The following is a 21,325-nucleotide window of genomic DNA, read 5'->3' on the forward strand; positions in this document are numbered from 1 at the left end:
TAATTGTTCTTATTATACACATTGTTGGTTCTGCATGGCTTAAATGGCTTTAAATAAGAGCGCCACTGTAAATTGCTGTAGTTGTCTTAATGGTGACTTTTGTTTGTGCAGACTGTGAATCTAGAGGAGCCTGTGGTTGTGTTGGAGCAGCAGCAGCAGGAAGAGGACGAGGTGGTGCTGATGGTGGAGGAGGTCCATTCAGAGCCAGAGCAGCCCGCCACTGAGCCAGAACCAGCCCTCGAGCCCCAGCAAACCCAGTCTCCTCCAGCAGCCTCCCACACACAGCCCGAGCCTGAGGCCCACATTGAGCTGCCTCCCTCTCCCTCCCCAGACCAGGCCTTCGCCTCCACCACCTCTACTGATGCTGCTCCCAAGGACCCCAGCCCCGAAACCCACAACGAGCCCCATGCAGACCCTCATGAAGAAGCTCCTGCGAGCCCAGAGCACGCTGCTGAAGCCCCGGGCGGAGCACCTACCTCAGTCCCCTCTCCTGACGCCCCATCCAGGTAAGGTGGCGCCAGCCCGCCACAGTCACTGCCAGAGGCGGTGACCCACCAACCCTTGCGCCGCATTGATTAAGCCAGCAGCTGGTGTCAGTGCATGATTCCATTTTTTGCAGTCATTCATTCATTTATTCATTCACTCATTTACCAGTCTTTTGTCTTACCATTCTCCCCCTCCTTCAGCTTTCTTTTCAGATTTGCTTCCCCGCCCTCACAATTCATTTTATATTGTTTTGAGAATTTCAAATTAGTTTTATGGACTTTAGTGCTTGCCGTCTTTTTCGTCACCATTGTTGGCCTCCGCAGCATTCCTCAGATTGGACTTTGTCTGCCATGCTGCTGCCTGTTGCAGTGAAGAAACATTTTGTTGTTCTGTATCACTCTGTTTTAATGGGATATTTTGAGTGCAAGGTTGGCGTCAATTTGCCCACCTTGAAGGAGCTTTTGGCCCACGTTCAGGCTGCAGACAATCACTCAAGCTTTCCTCATGGCAAAACTAATCAGACATCGAACCCTCTGGACAATCCTCTGCTCCTCAAGGCGATCCATGTGCTGCAGACAGTCGCTCGCTCACTCGCTCTCTCTCTCTCTCTCTCTCTTTCTCTCTATCTATATCTATTCCTCTGTGTTTTTTCTGTCTGTCTCTCTGTCTACCTCTCTCTCTCAATCTCTTTCTGTCTCTCTTTCGATCTCTCTATGTCTCTCATACATACACTCACGCACGCACACACACTGCCACGCAACACACACACCCCCAAACCCCCCCCCCCCCCCCCTTCCCTGTTTCTCTCACCCTATCCCTCCCCTACCCCCTGGGTAAAATGGCCTATTATTTCTTTCCTTCAGTGCACTAGAAGTTCCCAGTGCTGCTTTCCCCGTAGAGAGCTCTAGTGCCAGTGAGTGTGTGGAGGGTGCCCCGGCCACTGGGGTGCCCCCCTCCAGCGAATCCCTTGACTTTGGCAGCACACTCACCAGGTGAGTACCGCCCCCTGAGCACTGCCCTCTCGAAAAAACAAAGCAAACAAACCAACAAACAAAGCAAACATCTGACAGGTAATGGGCCGCAGGATGGGGCACACAGCGACGAGGAGCCACTCCCTGCCCATGCGCAGGCCAGCAGTGGCCCCAGTTTGGATTTTCCTGGTTCATGTTGTTCATTTCATTTGTTTTGGAGTTTTGCACTCCCACCCCCCCCTCCCACATTGAGTCATTGCATGTTGTCACCCAAAGAAGGACTGATGACATTCCATGAAATGTTTCAAAAACGATGAATAAATACTTATACTAAATACTACAATGCACTCACATTCGCTTCCATTGCCTGTGGTCTTTGTCTGCAGTGATGTGGAGAACATGTCCATCACACTGGGGAGGGGGACAGGGACCAACGCTGACTTCCCTGCCTCTCAGGGGACCCCAAAGGACTTTATTGTGCCAGAGCCGGAGCCGGACCCAAGTGGAAACACCTCTCTGAAGCCAGAAGAGCCCCAGGTGAGAGAAGAGACCCTATGGGCCCTCCATTCTGTGTTAAGCACTGAACCCGACAGAGATCTCGCTACGTGTTAGCTAAAGCAAGCAGTGAAGCTTTTACTTTAGGGCTGCCGTTAGTTAATGCTTGAAAAGGTTCCATGGCGATGTGGACCTAAGCCAGTCACACTGTGAAGCAGCTCTTTTATATTGAAAGATGTCTCTCATATAATAATTGCTATTCTGAGAAGATATCTGTGAATGTGCAGTCAATAAACCTAAAGGTTTTCGCCTGGTTAGCAAGGTCCATTTAAATGGAAAGCGATGGCATTTCAAACTGAAGCAGCTTTTCACATCCACCAGTGCAGCAGTGATACTATCCCACAGTCCCCCAGGGCACGGAGCTTTTACTGTCGGCCCGTGACGAGAAAGTGAACACAATCGCCTCTCTTTATTTTCTTTTCTCCCCTTTGTGTGGCAACTGAATGGATTTCGGAGTTCCTCACATTCCTCTGGGCCGAGCAGACTGAGCTTGCCACTCTGTTTTGATTAGTTGAATTTATGGGAATGTTTCTGCGCCCTGTATATTGTATTGTTGAAATCATAAAACTCTTATCGTTACCTCTGTTACCTCCGTTTTGTTTGGTATGGAGATTAGAAAGAGGCCGAAAAGGTCAAATGTTGTAGGGGTTGCTGCTCTGTTGTTCAGTGGTCCCGTGTTCCCACTGCTGTGGCTTTGTAAAAGTGCAATTTGGTAAATGCACTCTCCTTAAACATTGAGAGAGAGAAGCGATGAACTAACATCAAGTAAAGTAGCAAAATGGAAAGACTAAAGACAATTCGAAATATAATCACCTGATGAAAATATCCCCCCTCCGCCTCATCACATGTGCCTAAAAGGTGAACTGCTGCTCTCAGACAGCGGCCAGACAGATTGGCCAATTAATTTCCCCTGCTTAATTTCTAAAGAGGATTGTTAAGTTGCACACTTTCTGTTTGGGTGACTGTGTGGCTAGCTGGCAGGCCTGTGGCTGCTGTTTCATATTCTCATTATGTAAGACCCAATGTTTCACCGTTCAGTAACTCCTAGAGTCCCTGTGTGTGTGTTTGTCACGTGTGTTGTGGATGTGTAGACTCTAATGTCTCTCTCCCTCTCCCTCTCTCTCTGAGCAGGTGGCAGACTCTTCAGGCTCCAGGGAGACTGACCCCTCTGTGCCCAGCAAAGAGGACATCCCCACTTTTGACGAGTGGAAGAAGAAAGTGATGGAGGTGGAGAAGGAGAAAAGTAAGTTGGAGGAAAATGTGTGCGCACTTTTGAACACACACACACACTCTTACACATCCACATGGCCACAATGACAAGAAAATTAAGCTTTGACACACGCACAGTCCGTTTGACTTAAACATAAATGACACCCTTTTAAGTGCGTATTCACACGTGTAGAAACATATTTGTGCCATTTGTAATTTGTGCGGATGCATAAACTCACGCAGCACACACACACAAACACCTCTCCACCCAGGGCATTTGGGTACATGTGTGTACTCGGTTCGCTGTACACGTGCACTATCTCAGACCGACACGCATTCCTTTTGGATTCCATTAAAATTCTACTCCACTGAGCAGTGAGTGCTTTTAGAGTGACTACACCGCAGTCTTACAGTAAACAGCTAACCCTTTCAATCCATCCCCCTTTGTCTTTCCGACTCTCTCTCTCTCTCTCTACGCCACTTGGAGTGCCACATTTTGCTAGCACTGGGGCCACAGGCCTTTTATAGGAAGTAGAACGTGCACAGTGAACATTGCGTAACCTGGCCCTGTCTCTCTCGCTTTCTCTCTTTTTGTCAAACACACACACACACACACACACACACACACACACACACACACACACACACACCCACCCACCTCTATGCTTCAGTAATGAACCAGCCCTGTTCGCTGAAGCAGAATTAACTCTGCTCTTAGATCATGGCATGAGCCATTGTGTGTGTGCGCTAACCCCTTTAGGTCAGGAAAATGTCGGGAGCTGTGCACGTGTATATATGTGCACTCATCACATATTTAGGCCCCTGCTGTGAAAGAGTTAATTAACGTTTCTATCACTGCTATGTTACTGGTGTTTTGACTGTAGTAAATGTCCTTTTTTCTGTACAATTCTCGTTCTTATGATGATTCATCCTGACAAGGCGAGTGCAAGTCTGTCAAATCCTATGCACCCACTCCAGAGAAGAACACTGAATGAGTGATTGCGATGGCTGAGTGGATGTGGAAGGGGGACATTGAGGCCCAGGGAAAAGGGGGATGCAATTAGGGAGCACAGGGATTGGCTCCAAGTTGGCGACAATTACTTTGTCCCTGTTCTCGTTCAAAGGAAGAAAAAAGGCGGCTTTTAATCCAGTCCTTTCTGTTCCTTAAAAGGCCATATTTTGTCAAGGATAAGTGAACGTGTCTCCTCTTCCCAGAGATGCTGTGGTGACATGAGGCAATAGCGTGTGTCTGTGAGTGTTCTCAGGTGCCAGGTACACGCACAGGAGTGTCTATACCCTAAGTAGGTTATCAGTCAGAGATAATGTTTGCATACAGGTTGTACCCTATGGCGCACACAGAGTTGATAAGTTGTTCCTCTGATTTCGGGAAAACAAGGACTCTGGCATATGGCCATGCACATGTTCAAAGTAGATGACGACTGCACACATGTACATGTGTACACACACACACACACACACACACACACACACACACACACACACACACACACAGACACACACACACACACACACACACCTTTACTGCGACCCTTATCTGATGCCGATGTCCTGGTTTTCCTCTTGCTAACTAGTTCCCTCTGTGTTCTAGGTCAATCCCTACACACCACCACCAACGGGAACCCCCACCCTGTGAAGAAGGTCCAGAAAAGCTTCAAGAACAACTACGCCTCCGTGGAGTGCGGGGCCAAAATCCTGTCTGCCAACAGCGAGGCCAAGGTACAACACAGTACAGTACAGCACAGGGGACCCTCATATTACACTAAATGCCATTACCAAGATGCATTCATCACAATACATTTAATTGATATTTATGAACTCAGATCATTCTTTAAGGTCTGTGAGGGGAACGTAAGCATAAGCCTGGCTATAGATTTTGCTAAACGTTTGCTATAGTGTTTAAGATGGAGAGTGAAATATGTTGCTTCTCAGCCCTACAAGATGATGTGGGAGTCAAGGTTAAACGATGCAGTGTTTGACTGGTGTCTGTCTTCTCCAGAGCACGTCGGCCATCCTGATGGAGAACATGGACATCTACATGTTAAACCCCTGCAGTAATAAGATCTGGTGAGTTTGACAGTGTGACAGTGCCAGCAGACAGAGCCAATGATAGAATGGATTTTCTCTCTCCACTCTGCTCTCTTTGTGTGCGTGTCAGCTGCCCGTGTACAATAGAGTTTTCAGCTGTCATTTACTCCTGTTTCTCCACTCAAAACTGTCGCCTTACGCTCCACCTCCTTCTCTCTTCTTTGCAATTTATTCCCTTCCTACTCGACTTTGGGTGAATCTCTCCTCTCACTCTTCCCCTCTTCTGATTATCTTCTCTTTTCTCTTATTTTCTGTCTTCTTTTTGATGTGTGACTGAGCCCACACTGCTGTGAGTCACGCCCTCAGCCTCCATGCACTGGGGCCTGGCATCTCCCTTCTACACACTCCTTCTCTCTCTCCCTCTCTCTCTCTCTCTCTCTCTTTATCTCTATCTCTATCTCTATATCTATCTTTCTTTCTCTATCTCTATATCTCTTTCTTTCTCTCTCTCTCTCTTTCGCTGCTCTCTCTCTCTCTCTCTCTCTGTCGCTGTTCTGTCCAACGCTGTCCAGCGATTGAGACGGGACACATGGTGCCCCATGGAGCAACTCAGCTGACTCACCATGCTCACCAGTCTTTCTTTTCTTTCTTTCTCTCTTTCTTTCTTCCTCCCCTCTCTAAATCTGTCCGTCCAGGTTTGTTATTGAGCTCTGTGAGCCCATCCAGGTGAAGCAGCTGGACATCGCCAACTTTGAGCTCTTCTCGTCCACACCCAAAGACTTCCTGGTGTCCATTAGTGACAGGTATAGCTGCTCACACACACAAGCACATATGTACACACATTTATCTCACTATTCCAGTGCAACCGGTGACCAGTTGAGTCAGTTATGCGATACAGGGTTCATCAGGCCATCTACTTTGAATAATACAACCCTTTCCTATTAAGGTACCCAACTAACAAGTGGATCAAATTGGGAACGTTCCACGCCCGCGACCAGCGCACTGTCCAGAGCTTCCCATTGGACGAGACGCTCTACGCGAAATACGTCAAGGTAAAAATTAGGACGAGAGCATAGTGTTATTTACCCAACACCCCCCCACCCCCCCCCCCTTAATTCTTGATCACATGCTCTGTCTTCTTCCCCAGTTTGAACCGTTATACAAATGACAAAGAGACCATGTGACGCTAGGTTTTCAACATGCATGCTTTTAGAGTGTAGTTCAACAAGAACTACTGACTTAAGGCAGGGCTTTGGTTTGACGTGTCCTTGGGCATTTCCCATGACTACGCTAGGTCAACACTTCAAAGAGGACATTGTGATGGGGCAAGACCTTTCACAGAGAAGAACAGATGACCCCCCCCCCCCCCCCCCTACAATATTTGTGTGTGTGTGTGTGTGTGTGTGTGTGTGTGTGTGTGTGTGTGTGTGTGTGTGTGTGTGTGTGTGTGTGTGTGTGTGTGTGTGTGTGTGAGCGAGAGCGAGAGCGCGTGTAGCTGTAGATGATTTGGGGATTGGGTGGGAGGTAATGAGACAAGTGCTGCAGAGGAATCTGAAAGTCACATTGACAGTGCAGAGCAGACCATCATTGTGCATTAACGAACAAGAAGACACAAAACCTCCTTTATGGGGGGCTTAAAGGGCACAGCAATGTCACGCCCTGCTCATGTCTGTTTATTGTATATTGTTGGAGAAAGTGCATTCACATCACAGTCATTGTTGAACTTCTGTTTAGATGAAGTGCATTCGTTTGGATGCTCCTGAGCACACCACTCAGTGTATTAGTTCTGAACCTTTTTAGAGATGGATGTGTAAAACCACTCTTATTCGTTGCTGTCCTCCTGTCCTTTTCTTTTCATTTCTTTCGTTCTCCTCCTTCTGCTCTTCATGTTTACTCTCATCACTCTTGCTCTGCCCTGCAGCTGTTTAGACCACGGGTTAATTAGGTCTCCTCAGGCAATACATAAATGGTCATTGTAGGCTGCTTGTTACTTCACTGGTTTTAATAACAACAGTGACTTAGCGTGCACTTGTGAAAATCATTAGAGGTGTGTTTGGCAGGAGTGCTCCAAGGCCAGTCCACCGAGCCATGCCGCCATTTTATGATCTCTTCCAGCTCCCGTCACCAAGCGCGCCGCTAAGGCCTGTGTTGTCTTGCCTCTAAGGCCTGTGTTGTCTTGCCTCAGATGTGAAAAACTGCTTTTCTCACTGTTCTATAACATGATTTCCTATTCCTCTTCCTCTCACTGACTCCGTGTGTGTGTGTACACTACCCACCCCCCAACCCCTTTTCAAAGCTTTGCCAGTTTTGCTTTTGTTGTTTCTTACCTGTTATGCAGCTTCTCATAGAGCAAACGTCTCTTACCTCTGAATAATGCTGCTTGTTTTGTAACAGTAGGGAGAAGAATAAGAATCAAACAAAAGAGCAAAGAAATTAAAAGATTTGCCTGACTTGCTTGTGGCATGAATCAAGTCTCTTTTTTTACTGATTTCTCTCTTTTTCTCTCCCTCTCTCTCCTGTCTTCCTCTTGCATCAGATGTTCATCAAGTACATAAAGGTTAGCATTCTCCTACTTTAGTTTGGATGCACGGTAAAAGGGGGCTTTATGGTGGCAGTGCTCAGTACCTGTAATGCATGACCGACACACATTTTTATGTCAGAGACGCACACATACATATACACACACACACACACACACACACACACACACACACACACACAGTCACACACTAATAACCAAAACTCACTTAAAGCTTTGCAAAAGCCTCACTGCTATTGATTTTGTCTGTACAAACTATTGTATTCTGAATGTCCAACTGAATTTCACTTGTTGGTTGGATATGAGTTTGTTTATGAAGGGCTCTTTGTCTACATGTCTGCAGGTGGAACTTCTCTCCCACTTTGGATCTGAGCACTTCTGCCCCCTCAGTCTGTTCAGGTGAGAGATACTCCAAAAACACTTTCATCCGTCTGTGCTAATATTGGTTGCGTTCATTTGAAAGGCACAACAAGCTACCTGTTGGAAGCACAGTACAGACATGTAGGCCATCTGTTGGCCTTAGGAATGACCATAACATTTATTTATATTCATTTTGACATAGGTGCGGTGAACAGATGGTTTTGTTCAATTCTTCTTAAAGTACATAGATACATCTCAGCAGTATCAGCGCTGCCTGGTAACTTGAACCCCTTACCTTGGTGCGCTGAACTCTTTCATTTCACTACTTTCTCTAACCCCTTTAGATGTAGGTTCACCCAGCCTGTACTAGTCCATACGCTATCTTGAGAGAGGCTTTTCTTGGGGTAGCTTAAGGCCCTGTGTCTCTGCTAGAGGCTGGGCTGTGTGCTGCTTGATATAGGCTGTGGGGCTGAAAGGGGTGTTGTGAGGCCTGATCAGGGGGCCCATGGCTCTCTCCACTCCTCTCCTCCCTCCAGCACTGCATGTGGGACTGCAGCTCGTAGCTCGGGCCTCCGTAAAGAATTTCCTTACATTCAGCTCTACGTGAGCCCAGGTTGGAGCGCAGCCAGACACAGACTTGGGGAGAGGGAACCAACTAGAGAAAACAGGCAATGAGTTCCCTTAAACGACCTGATTCCACTAGCTCCTAATCTTCCCCTGAAGGTCTGTTGTGTCTTATATTTGAAAAAACAACGTAGTAATATTAAAGTCCAAGCCTTTTCTCTCCTGCTGAGGCATGTGGACTAATTTCGCTCTCAACCACCCCAAATTAGTTCACTTGCTGTATACGACCCCCCCCCCCCCCCCCCCCCCTCCACACACACACACAAAAACGCATCCTCAACACACACACACACACACACACGACCCCTCCCCTTGCCCCTAGCTAAGGAAGGGGCCACGAGCCATAAAAACCTGTTCTTTAACCGTCTCCGCTCCTCAAAGCACCTCAGCACTGGGGCAAAGTTCAGGGCAGTATACCTGCAGTGTGTAACTCCTAGATGAGTTGTACCAATGACACCAAGTGGATTGGCCCCTCATGGTCGAGTTCTGAGATCCCGCCAATGCTGCAGGCGTGTTGGTTATCATCCTATGGGCACTGTGTGGCAATGCCTGACCTGTTTGTTTAAGATAGCATAGTGAATGTTCTATAATGTCCTCTCTCTTTCTGTGTCTCTGTGTTCCCTTCTTTCTGCCCCCTCTGTTTTCTTTATTCTTCTGCCCCTTCCCCCCATTTCTTCTTATTTTTCTTCTTCTTGTCTTTTTCTTCTTCTTCTTCTTCTTCTTCTTCTTCTTCTTGTCTTTTTCTTATTGTCTTCCCCCAAACTTGCTCTGCCTCCTCCAGAGTGTTCGGGACCAGCATGGTGGAGGAGATTGATGAGCTGGCCGAGTCCCAGTACCCCACGGAGAGGCTGGAGTACCCAGATGAAGAATTCGGTAAAACCTCCACTCCCTCCTCTGCTGTGTGATCATGGAAATATGCCTGTGTGTAGGAGGTGCAATTGGATGCACGTTGCCAGCTTTGCAGTACTATTCACAGAAAATCTATTCAAAATGTGCTTTTGTTTGTGTGCTCGAGAGCTTTTTTGGAAAGGTTTTTCTCTATAGTAGTCTGTGTGACTGCCTGTTAGCACGCTCTGTTTACCCTAAGCTGCAGTCTGAGATACCTGTTTTGCTCTCAGCAGATGACGTTCATGGCTACGTCTCATCCGAAGACAAATCCTCAAAGAACCTTTTGGGATCAGCAACAAGTACGTACACACTTGCTTGGTTTCCTATGCTAGGCCTGCCTCTGGGGCTTCATTAGGCCGAGCAGCTGCACAGAGAATCACTTGGATCGACACCAGGGCCGGCAGCTTTAGTGTGGGAGGATGCTTCAGGGCTGTTGAGAATCATGGTGCTCATTATATAGACTACTGGAAGAGTGGATAGAAGGAAGCTGTATAAGGTTATACATCTGCATTGACATTATTATTGTGTTTGGTATATGCATCCTTAGCATTTCACCTCCCCTTATAAATTATTTAATGACAGGGTTCCTCTTTTTTTTGGGTGGAAATATTTTCATTTCTGTAGGGTCATAAATGCACAAAGGGGTAGTGTGAATGTCAATTGTTATCTACCACCACCACTACTACTACTACTTATTCTACCACTACTACAACAACTAATGTTATTGTTATGTAGTATACATAAAGAAAATGAATTCAAAGCATTTTAGCTGAGTTCTGTTAGCCCAGATATGTAGCACTGTAGGCAAAAGTATAGAGATTATTCAGACGGCAGCCTGCCTTTAGTAATGTGGCTGTTTTCAGACGCTGTGGGGTAGCACAGAGCACAGCTCCTTTCCCTGACATAAATGCTGGGAATTAAGTTACTTCAGTGTGCATTTATTCCCCAATGACGCAATATGCAATGCTGCACACACACACTACTCTGTGCTCAGAGGTGGTCATTGGACAGGGGGTGGTTCTGGGCAGAGTGCAGGGGAGCACCGTCATTGGTTGACAAGACCAGGCCCCCACTTTTGTCTACACACTCAAGGGCTTAACCAACTCTGTGCTCCTTCAGAAAACCCACATGTGGTGGACACACACACACACACACACACACACATATATTTAGGCAGGCAGACTGGCTGGTCTGTCTTGCTGTAAAGGTTCGTCAGGCTGGTTTCCAGAACTGTGGGGAGGCCTCTTCCTTAGGGGCCCCATGGCTACCTGACTAAAGCTCTTATCAATGGGACCTGCACAGCCAGAGAAAGACAACATTGAGCTGTGTGGGTGTGTGATAGAGGGAGAGGGAGAGAGTCCCAGGCTGCAGGCATTTTTTGTTTTGTTTGTGTGTAAACGTGTGTGTTTGTGTGTATACGTGTGTGTGTTTGCTACAGATGCCATTCTGGATATAGTGAATAACATCGCTGCCAACGTACTGGGGGGAAAACCAGAGCAGGAAGTTGGAGCTCACATTGAAGGTACTGAGAGTCTAACCCTACCATTCCACACCACTCTGTGTCAACACAAGTCCATCTAGCTTTTTGCTTGTTTACAGTTCCACACTGAGACAGAGACACACAAACACACACACACACACACATACACACACAGGTCTATTTTGCAAAGACGTGAAGTGTAATTGGCGTTATTTGTCGATAGCTCTGGCTAGCAGCTTTTTGTGGCTTGTGAGGATTGTCTCCATGCCAACCTGCTGAGAGAGGGGATTTGAGTAGGCACAGGGCACAGCCAATTTAGATCTCTTTGCCTCCTTCTCTCGCTCGCTCACTCTCTCTTTTTCTCTCACGTGTGCTTTCTTGATTTTCTTTCTTTTCCTCCTGTTCTTTCTCTCCCTCACTCTCAACGTTCTCCTTCTTCTCTCTATTCCTCCATTCCACTCTCCCCTCCACTGTCTCCCATTTGCTCTCTCTTTCTTTCTCCTTGCATCTCTGTTGCCCTGCTAACAACAGCTGGCAGATCACATTGACTGCTAAACTCTCTGAATAAAGCCGTGTGCTCTGTACCATTACCCTCACAACCCCCCAGAATTGAACCTCCTTAAGATAAACAAGACCAAGTTCATGTGGGAGGCCTTCGCAGAATCTTTTCCCTCCGTGGCACAGGTTTATATAAAGTTATGTAAGAGAGAGAGGTGTGCGCCGCATGTGCTTTAGGTCCCACAATTTTTAGGAGAAGCAAACTTTTTCAGCATAATAATCTGTTTGCACAGGTACTGAGACAGACTCTCACTCTGCCATCATAAAAGTGCACAAGTCCTTAAATGGCCCAATTACAGGCTCTCAGAGTTATTTGGATGGCTTGTCCCTTACCCCAGTGGTATTTTAGATCTCCTGAAAAAGCTATGGCCATGTATTTCTGCCATCTTTATTTGATTTTGTGGTGTTTTTTCTTTACTGTGTGTTCAGGGTTCGCGTCCCAGATGTGTGTGTGTGTGCGCTTGTGTGTGTGTGCACTTGTGTGTGTTTGTGTATCACTTGGCAAAGGGAGAGCTAAGAAGGAAACAATGAGCCTCTTTGTGTGCTAGAGAGTGTTGGGTGTGTGTGTGGGTGGGGGGGGGGGGGTTGGGTTGGTAGAACATCGTCATTCGCTAATGTTCCTCAGCAAGGGTCTTTTGTGATCCGGTTTCTGTTCTTCTCTCTTGTCTTCAGGGGATGCACCATCCGTAGATGAGAACATCACAGAGACCGTGTCCGAGGTCCCTGTCAGTCCCACTCCAACCCCCACCAGCCCCCCTGTGTGAGTGCAACACAACACACACACACACACACACACACACACACACACGTTTACATAAACAGAAATTTCGGGACATGGTCATAATTCGGAAAATGTCATTTTGAAAGTGCTTTTTTCTGCAAGTTCGGTTGAGGTCTGTCAACAGCCGACTGACGTTCCCACTGTTCATCTCCTCCCCAGGCTTGAGGTCTCCGAGCCGGACCAGACCGTTTCCAGGGAGGATCCAGCTACCCCGCTTCCCGTGACCCCTGAGGCCTCTGTGCTCCCCGAGGGGGGTCAGATCGTGACGCTGGTTCAGGAAGAGGAGGAGGAGTCGCCGTCGCAGTCCACCGTCACGCTGATGGAGGAGGACGAGGAGGAGCCGGAGGAGGAGGCAGCGGCACCACCCGAGTCCGAGGAGGAGCAGCGGAGGCGCGAGACGGCACAGCGCGAGAGCTTGTTCTACTGCGCGCACCTCTCCACGCTCTCGTGCCTGGCCTCGCTGCAGGAGAAGCTGTACCGCTGGTGCTCCGTCACCCTGGCCCTGCAGAGGCAGCGCAAGGACCGCCACCATGCCCGGAGGAGGGCAGCGTCCGCCACCACCTCTCACACTCCTCCCCCTGCTCAGCAGGCCCTGCCCGCCCCCACCCCCACCCCCACCCTCACCCAGGACCTGCCACCGTCTGAGAAGCTCCAAGAGGCGGAGAGGAGGCCCAGCCCGGTGCATGGCGACAGGATCAACCCCACGGCCTCAGAAGCGGCCTCTTCCCGCTTAAGCCAGGGCAGCCGGCAGGGTGAGGCGGGTGGTGTAGAGCACCTCTCCGACCCCATCCTGCTGGAGCCTAGCCGCACCACCTCCCTGTCCCACCATAGCTTCACAGACACCTCCCTGGCCAAGCCCACCCCTACGCAGGAGATCCCCCAGCGCCCCACTGGCGAGCCTCACGACCAGCAGCAGCAGAGGCCGGGCTACCTGGAAAATATCCCTGAGACTCAGGTCGAGGGCCGGCAGACAAGCAGCGACAGCAGCAGAAGCCTGCACCTCCACCCCAGCCCCACGGCCACCTCTGCCCTGCTCCGCCCCACCCCAGAGTCGCTGAGCCTCGAGAATGACCCCCCCAGGCTGAACCTCCCCTTAGCCAGCAGCACCGAGCAGCCTCACCATCCCCTGCCCACCCACACCCAGCCTGCGGACATCCCCCCTCCCACGGAGCTCCCCGCTCCCTCAGCAGATCCCACAGACTCGGGTAGGCCTGGGGCTGAGGAGCTCCCCCACTACAGGCCCCTGAGCCCTCCCCAGCAGCAGGAGCTCCCGGAGGCCCCGTCGCTGCACACGGACCCTAGGGTGGAGGAGGCGGTGGACGAGCTGCTCCTGAGCGTGCCCTCGGCCGGTGGTGGGCACCACCGTACCGCCACCGACTTCTACGCCGAACTGCAGAACTCTGGTGACCTGTTGCACGGCAACGGCGGCCACGGCAATGGCAACCAGGTGCATGGCTCCAACCAGAAGGAGTCGGTGTTCATGCGGCTTAACAACCGCATTAAAGCGCTGGAGATGAACATGTCCCTCAGCAGCAGGTACCTAGAGGAGCTCAGCCAAAGGTGAGATATTAACACACACACACACACACACACACACACACACACTTCTTTAATGGGCCTTAAACAACACTCTGTTTACACTTGCAGGCATACATGTATGCTCGGCCAGACAAGGTCTCCTTACAAATACAGATACTAAAAATGTATTTGATTTGCAATCATCTTACAATCTTGTATTACACTGTATGTCACCTACTAGTAGTTTGTGAGCTGTTTAAGAACATTAATTATATGAAGTATATGAAGAGACACAGGTGTCAGATTCACAGGTAGCGAACTCATAACATAACATAAAATGTTAATTTGTGGTCTTTGGGGGTGTTCAGGTACCGGAAGCAGATGGAGGAGATGCAGAGAGCTTTCAACAAGACCATCATCAAGCTGCAGAACACGTCACGCATTGCAGAGGAGCAGGTCAGCTCAACGTCCTGCTTCTCTGACCTCTAGTAGCGCTTCATCGCAGAGCAGTTAGGAGCGTTGTGTGTTAACTAGTAAAGCTGATGTTGGGTCTTTATTCCTCTCTCTTCCAAGGACCAGAGACAGACGGAGTGCATTCAGGTTCTGCAGAGCCAGTTGGAGAACGTCACCAAACTGATGCTCAATCTGTCTTCTACGGTCATGCTGCTGCAGAGAGAGGTGAGCACACACAGGAACACTAACACTGAGAGACACACAAGGCCTAGTCTCCAGCCTATTTATAACGCTTTCAACTTGCAAGAGTCATTTACAAAAGAAAATAAGTGGAATGTTGTAGATTGGTAAAATAACACATTGTGTGTGCGCGTGTGTGTCTGCGTCTGTGTCTGTGTCTTTGTCTCTGTGTGTGTGTGTCTTTGTCTTTGTCTTTGTCTGTGTCTGTGTCTGTGTCTGTGTCTGTGTCTGCTTCTGTGTTTGTGTGCGTGTGTGTGTGTGTGTGTGTGTGTGTTTCAGGTGTCGGACAGGCAGAGTTATCTGGTTGTGTCTCTGGTGCTCTGTCTGCTGCTTGGGCTGGTGCTCTGCATGCAGTGCTGTCGAGGCTCCCCGAGTCACAACAGTAGCAGCACAGCCGTGCCCATGACCAACCATTACCCCAGTCCAAAGAGGTAAACACACACACACTCTCCATCCCACTGCAGCAGTGGTAGACTAATTTAATTGAAATTAAAAAAGCCTTTGTTGTCATTGTATTAGCATACAATGAAATTGCTCCTGTTGGTGCCACAAGGGACAACATATAACACAACAACACTAAATTAGCAAAAAATGATTTAAGTACAACAAAGTGCATAGGTATACAAAGTGCAGTGCAATAAATCACATACAACCACTGTGCCAGTCTAAAGAGGCTGAATGCACAAACACGCACTCACACACACACACACACACACACACACACACAGTATGTATTCTCCACAGACACTCCACTTTAGCAGGCCCAAAGAGAAACCCTCCCTTCCTCTCTTTTGTGGTGGATTTTTTTGCTTGAAACAAAGTCCGCCCTTGTTGTCTTAACATTGTAGCATATTGTTAGAACCAGCATAATCCAGGCATATGACAGATGCCTTCAGTTGATACTCTGATACTCCCTGAAGGACCATGTGATGAGAAACAAAATAGATATATTTAGTTTGCTTTGTGAGGACTGTGGTGTATGGATGTCATTAATGGTGACCTTCACTCTCTGTCTATCTGGCTCTCTGTCTCTGTCTCTGTCTCTCTCTCTCTCCCTCTCCCTCTCCCTCTCCCTCTCCCTCTCCCTCTCCCTCTCCCTCTCCCTCTCCCTCTCTCTCTGTCCATCTCCTGCAGGTGTTTTTCCTCCTATGATGATATGAGTCTGAAGCGCAGAGTGTCCTGTCCTCTGGTGCGCTCCAAGTCTTTCCAGATGCCTGCCACAGATGGTAATGAATCTCTGATGAGCAGTCATGAACAACACACACACACTCACACACACACGCTCAACCTCAATGACGTACTGGGACACACACTTTTACATATTCAAGCAAAGACATTCACAGATTTCATTATGACTTTCAATGCCCACATACATTTAAATACATATGTTGTTAAGAGACAAACACACACACACACACACACACACACACACACAGGTTTACAGTGGCTAAACCCTCACCTTGTTCCTTGTGTTTCATTGTTCCCTTGCACATCCTTTCTCATTCGCCTGGGGTGGCAGTAGATTATGCCAAAGAAAGGCTCCATGACATCATGGTTTTTCAAAGGCAGTGCTCTTCGAGAGTGGCTCATGTTACTGCATTATAATCTTGCAGCCCTCCACACCATCTGGCTTTGAAATGTGCAGATACTGTTGTGTTGCGATCCAGACCAAGGGGCTGCTGTTCTCTCTCTCTCTCTCTCTCTCTCTCTCTCTCTCTCTCTCTCTCGACCCCCGACCCCCGACCCTGTTAGCCTGGTCCTGCACACCAGAGCCAAAAGCCATGATCTCGTTTTTTTTCCTCCTTTCCTCGTATTTCTTTAATTTTTTTGCTCTCACGTTTGCCTTTGCGTGTTCGCCTGGGGCTCAGGGCGGCTGTCATGGGCTGTTTTTTTGACGCTGCAGCAGCAGGGAAACATGGTGGCTATTTTTAGCACATTATGCTTTTGGCCGGCACATGTCTGACATTTGCAAGTAGTAACATCAGAGACAAAGGGATACATTGTTTTTTACCAATGAATTAAAAAAAAAAATGTTTAAACATTTAAAGTTCCCCAAATTGGGTATGTTTCCTCAATGAATGCAAAGAGTGAGTGGAGTACTACTTGCAAGTGCACTCCATGCTTGTGTGTGTGTGTGTGTGTGTGTGTGTGTGTGTGAGTGTCTGTTTGGCTGTGTGGTGTTTTGTTTTCCATTACCATCGTTTAACCTGGCCCCTTCTCTCCCCTCTTTAGTAGGTCCTGATGACTTGTACATTGTAGAACCTCTAAGGTTTTCTCCAGAGAAAAAGGTACAGTTTCTGCTCCGCCTGTCTGAGAGGGCTAACTCTGTGCTCCTTAGTGCTAGCGCTAGTGTGTCCGACCAGCAGGACTGTGTCCCCCACTCACTCACCACCTCTCATGCCCTTCCCTTGTAGTCAGGGAGGCCTGGGGTAGTATGTATACTGCATACTACTCAGAGTGGTGCAGTGTACTGTGGAACACAGCCCTGGGTGTCGTGTGACGTAGTTAACCACTTCTCTGCTGAGCTGTTTACACCAAAGACAAAGGAGTGGTTTGAGAATTGCTCACTAAACAGGCCCTTAGTTTGTTCTCTGGTTACAAGTTATACAGGGTGCCTCTCTGCCAGCCCTCCAACCATTTTCTCCTTATCTTTCCTGGCCTGTGCTGTGACACCCCTAGAACCGACCCAATTATAACACGCTGATCCGATCCTGAACTCCCACTCCCAGATCTCATCCCTCAGCATAGTGGTGGTTAATGTGTCTTAGAGCAGTAGGTGTTTAAACATTCCTGGAAGTGGCTGAAGATCCTCTTGAGTGAATCTTTTCTTCCGGGCCCCATCCCCCCCTCTTATTCTCCCTCTGTAGAAAAAGCGCTACAGGGTCAAGGCCAGCGAGAAGGCGGAGACACTGAAGGCCTCGGCATCGACGGCCATCTTTAACGGCGTGCCCAAGTGCAACGGCAGCAGCTTCCAAGACCTGCACTTCCTGCCCTCGCCCGACGCCGAACTCTCCACCTGCTCGTCCAAGGACACGGCCTGGTCCGAGGTCAGCTCCGAGGGCTCCTCCACCGTCTCAGACAGTTCCCTGTGCAGCTCGTCCGCTGTGCCCAACTCCGGCCTCTCCAACGGTCAGCTGCCGCACCGACAACCGCACCCCCAGCTGGTGCGCAGCAAGGCGGAGAAGAGGTCCTTCAAGCGGCGGCGCTCCAAGCAGGCTGAACAGCAGCACAGCTGGAACGGCTTCGGTCCTGATGACGAGCTGCTGCCCGCTCCCATGTCCACCCTGGAGGAGCTGATCAAGGGCAAGCAGGAGCTGGGGGTGGGCATGGGCGTGGGCACCTTCAGGGTGCAGGCCGTCACGGGACACGTCTGACTCAACACACGCATCCCCGCCGACACACATACGCACACACACACACACACACACACACCCAAAGCACGCTGTGCTGAAACGAGAATTGGTGTGGGAATGCCCTTTCACAAACAGACCTCCACTATCCCATGAAGCCACAATGAGTGAGAGGATGTTTTTGTTTTCTTTCTCACCCGTGACCTGAGATTTGTACTTCTCTCTTTCTTTCTCTCCTTTTCTCTATCACTGTTTTCTTGGTATATCTCTCTGTCTCTCTCTCTATGTTATGGCTGTGTGTCATGGCCTGCTGTGACGCTTTCAGGCAGAGTGGAACTGACTCCATGGGAACATTCTCTGGGCAACAGCACACCCCCACCTCACCCACTAAACCCCACTACTCCCGTCTCCTGGAGATGTGCCTTTTGTCCTCCGTTCCAGAACTCGTACCGGTAAAAACCTCCCACCTCCCACCTCCCGCGTGAACTCATTTACTTTCCTTTGTCGCCGAGAGAGATGTGCAATGTGGGGAGGACACAAAGAAGACACAAATGACATTTTAATGCTGGGTTACTTTATTCCATGTTTCCCTATATCTTTCTCTCAGTCAGTATTTCTCTCTTTCTCTTATCCTGTCTCTCTTCTCTCCTTCTCCCTCTCTCTGTTTCTTTCTTTGGACAAGCACACAGCTCCAGCAGTAGAGGTGACATCAGCAGATAGCATTCCACCCTGGAACCCCAGACAGAGCAGATAACTGGGGATAAAGCCCCCCCCCCCCCTCCCAGCAGAGACACACGGGAGGCAAAAACACGTACGGTTCTAAGCATTAACACGGAACAGTGCAGTAGGACTAGAGAAGTTGTCCCTGCCCCCCCCACCCCCCCTCTGTCTACAGAAACAGCCTGAAGTTCACACTCATTCTCTGTTTGCCAGTGATACTAACATCATGACTGTTCTCTCTTTTTTTTCCCTGTCATCCTTTCACTATTTCTCTCACTAATACGGAATACTAGTCTTGCTGTTGGCAGTTGTTTATTGGGACCAGAGAGTTGAACTACTTCCTTCAGCACTGAGCCCCAGTTCTGTTTGATGCTTTGAGTAGAGCTGAATGAAGAACCTATCCAGACTGTACTCCTGTGTCTGTCCCTGATGTCTGTCTGTCTGTCTGTCTGTCTGTCTGTCTGTCTGTCTGTCAAGCTTCTAGTAATGTTTTATGAAGGGCCATTGAGGCTTACACAAGTCCAACAGATTAGCTTGCCAATACGTTTTAGTCCAGGCTGGGCCTGTGCTTAACATACACACTAAACACACATTAAACAATTCCTCTCTCACACATAAACACCTTTCAGAAATACCTGCTTAAAACACTTGCGAGTTGGAGAACACGCACACACACACACACACACACACACACACACACACACACACACACCCACACTCTGAGTTAAGGGACCCCGTATCCCCCCAGGACCAAGTGGCACCCTTGTGTTGCACTCAGAATCCAGCCCTCTCACGTGCTGTGTTTCATGCTGTTGCATGTCGTTCATGAGTGGTGCACACGTCTACCAAAGACTGAACAGTTTGGAGTGCTTGGTTTTAGCGGACCATTTCTTTCAAGCCCTGAAGCATAGCAGTTTAAAGCTCATGTAACACACACACACACACACACACACACACACACACACAAACACACAGCACTTACTTGCTAACACACTCTGCAGGGGACACTGGGCTAGCTCTTTTATTTATGTATTTATTTATTTAAATGTGTCTTGACCTGCCTGTGCTTGGTGATCTGAAAGGTCTTGGCTAAGCAGAGTGCCGCATCCCCTGCAGTGTCTATGAAGTTTACACACTCTTTCCTCATACACTCAGTTCTTTGGTACTCTCAAAGATACAAAGTCAATGTACATACACACTCACACACACTTACACACATACAAACACACACCACATAGTTTACAGTGTCACGTTCTCACACGTCGTTCCATGTATTTATTTGTATTTATATTTTCTTCCATTGTCCTGAAAGAGTTGGAATTGTGGTCATGGCTGAAATCAAAAAAGCGCTGCTGCTTGTTTCTATGAAATCATGAATAGTTATTTTCTTTGTGACGTGTTCGCTCATATCAGGTAGACCTCAGACATTGATTTTAAGAGGTCTGACCCTTTAAGCCCTAAGGAGAGCGAGAGGAGTTGGAGGGCCATTGTAATTAGTACTAGTTTATCTTCATGTCCTGTCTCTGGATACTGTTCTGAGTAGCTCTACGCATCGGGACTGGGGCACCCTTTTCTTTTTCTTTTCTCTTTTTTCTGTCATTTTTTTTTTTTTTGGAGAATTGAACTTGAACCGTCTAGTTGTTCTCCACTCCTTTCACTTCCCTTCATCGCTAACGCAGACTAACCCACCTACCTATCTGCAGCAAACTCTTAACCTTTCATGCACTCCAGATATCTTCTCAACCCATTTCATCTACATGTGTGTGAGCGTATTTCCCTCAAGAACACATTTCTGAAACAAGGCTGTTGATTTCTTACTGTGAATACAACCATTTTGACCACTGATTCCCTACAGTAGACATTGATCATGCTGGAGCTGTCAATCATGTGATTCAGTACTAGTTGCGCAACCCCACCCCCCCATTTCTTTGAAGCTCATGGTACCCTCTCATATAAAGAACGTAGATTAATAATTCCCGTGTATACTGATAAAAGGGAACGATATGGATAGGATGTGAATGTACTCCTTTGTGAGCGAATGAGAGCATTTCCACAGTGAGAGGGGACTTTTAACTTGTTCTTCAGTTGTGATACTTCTTCTCTGAGTGTGTTGACTGAGTATGTTTGAACTACTTGGTGTTACTATGTGCATGTAAGACTGTCTGTGTGCGTGTGTACATGTCTTGTATTTGTTTCCTTTTTCTCAGTTTGTATGTATGTGAGTGAGTGAGCCGACAGATGGAAACATCACCTGTCCCCCTAACCTGAACGAATAGACATTTGCCTCACTTCGGTTGGACAGGGGGTCCAGTGTGCACTTTTAAAGTACTCTTTATGCCTTTTTTTGTTTGGTTTGTTTTTCTACACTACCTTGTACGTCAAGTGCTTTTCTTTCCAAGGTTTTCTCCCTGTGTGGCGCCCCCTGTTGGCCGTAAGCTCATTGTTTGCCAGCAGGGGGCATGACAAATACACCGAATTGCTGAGAGAGCAAGCTGCACAGTATTGTGGAACAGGAGCAACTGTAACTACAACGATGTAGTGCCATTA

At 48.3% G+C, this 21,325-nt stretch overlaps 1 protein-coding gene across 1 annotated transcript; it reads left to right on the forward strand.

The window, feature by feature from the left end:
- Positions 1 to 1,397: 1,397 nt before the first annotated feature.
- Positions 1,398 to 18,082, forward strand: suco (SUN domain containing ossification factor; the record flags this gene model as incomplete). Its single annotated transcript, XM_080860062.1, has 20 exons — positions 1,398 to 1,478; positions 1,844 to 1,994; positions 3,144 to 3,255; positions 4,831 to 4,958; positions 5,239 to 5,306; positions 5,963 to 6,070; positions 6,214 to 6,319; positions 7,804 to 7,824; positions 8,150 to 8,205; positions 9,572 to 9,663; positions 9,912 to 9,977; positions 11,117 to 11,200; positions 12,389 to 12,476; positions 12,657 to 14,057; positions 14,384 to 14,471; positions 14,589 to 14,693; positions 14,988 to 15,139; positions 15,843 to 15,934; positions 16,941 to 16,996; positions 17,576 to 18,082. The coding sequence occupies exons 2-20, from the start codon at positions 1,857 to 1,859 to the stop codon at positions 18,080 to 18,082; spliced, it is 3,468 nt and encodes a 1,155-aa protein (XP_080716188.1). The 5' UTR covers positions 1,398 to 1,478; positions 1,844 to 1,856.
- Positions 18,083 to 21,325: the final 3,243 nt, after the last annotated feature.

Source organism: Sprattus sprattus (assembly GCF_963457725.1).
Source record: "Sprattus sprattus genome assembly, chromosome: 2".
Classification (NCBI taxonomy): Eukaryota; Metazoa; Chordata; class Actinopteri; order Clupeiformes; family Clupeidae; genus Sprattus; species Sprattus sprattus.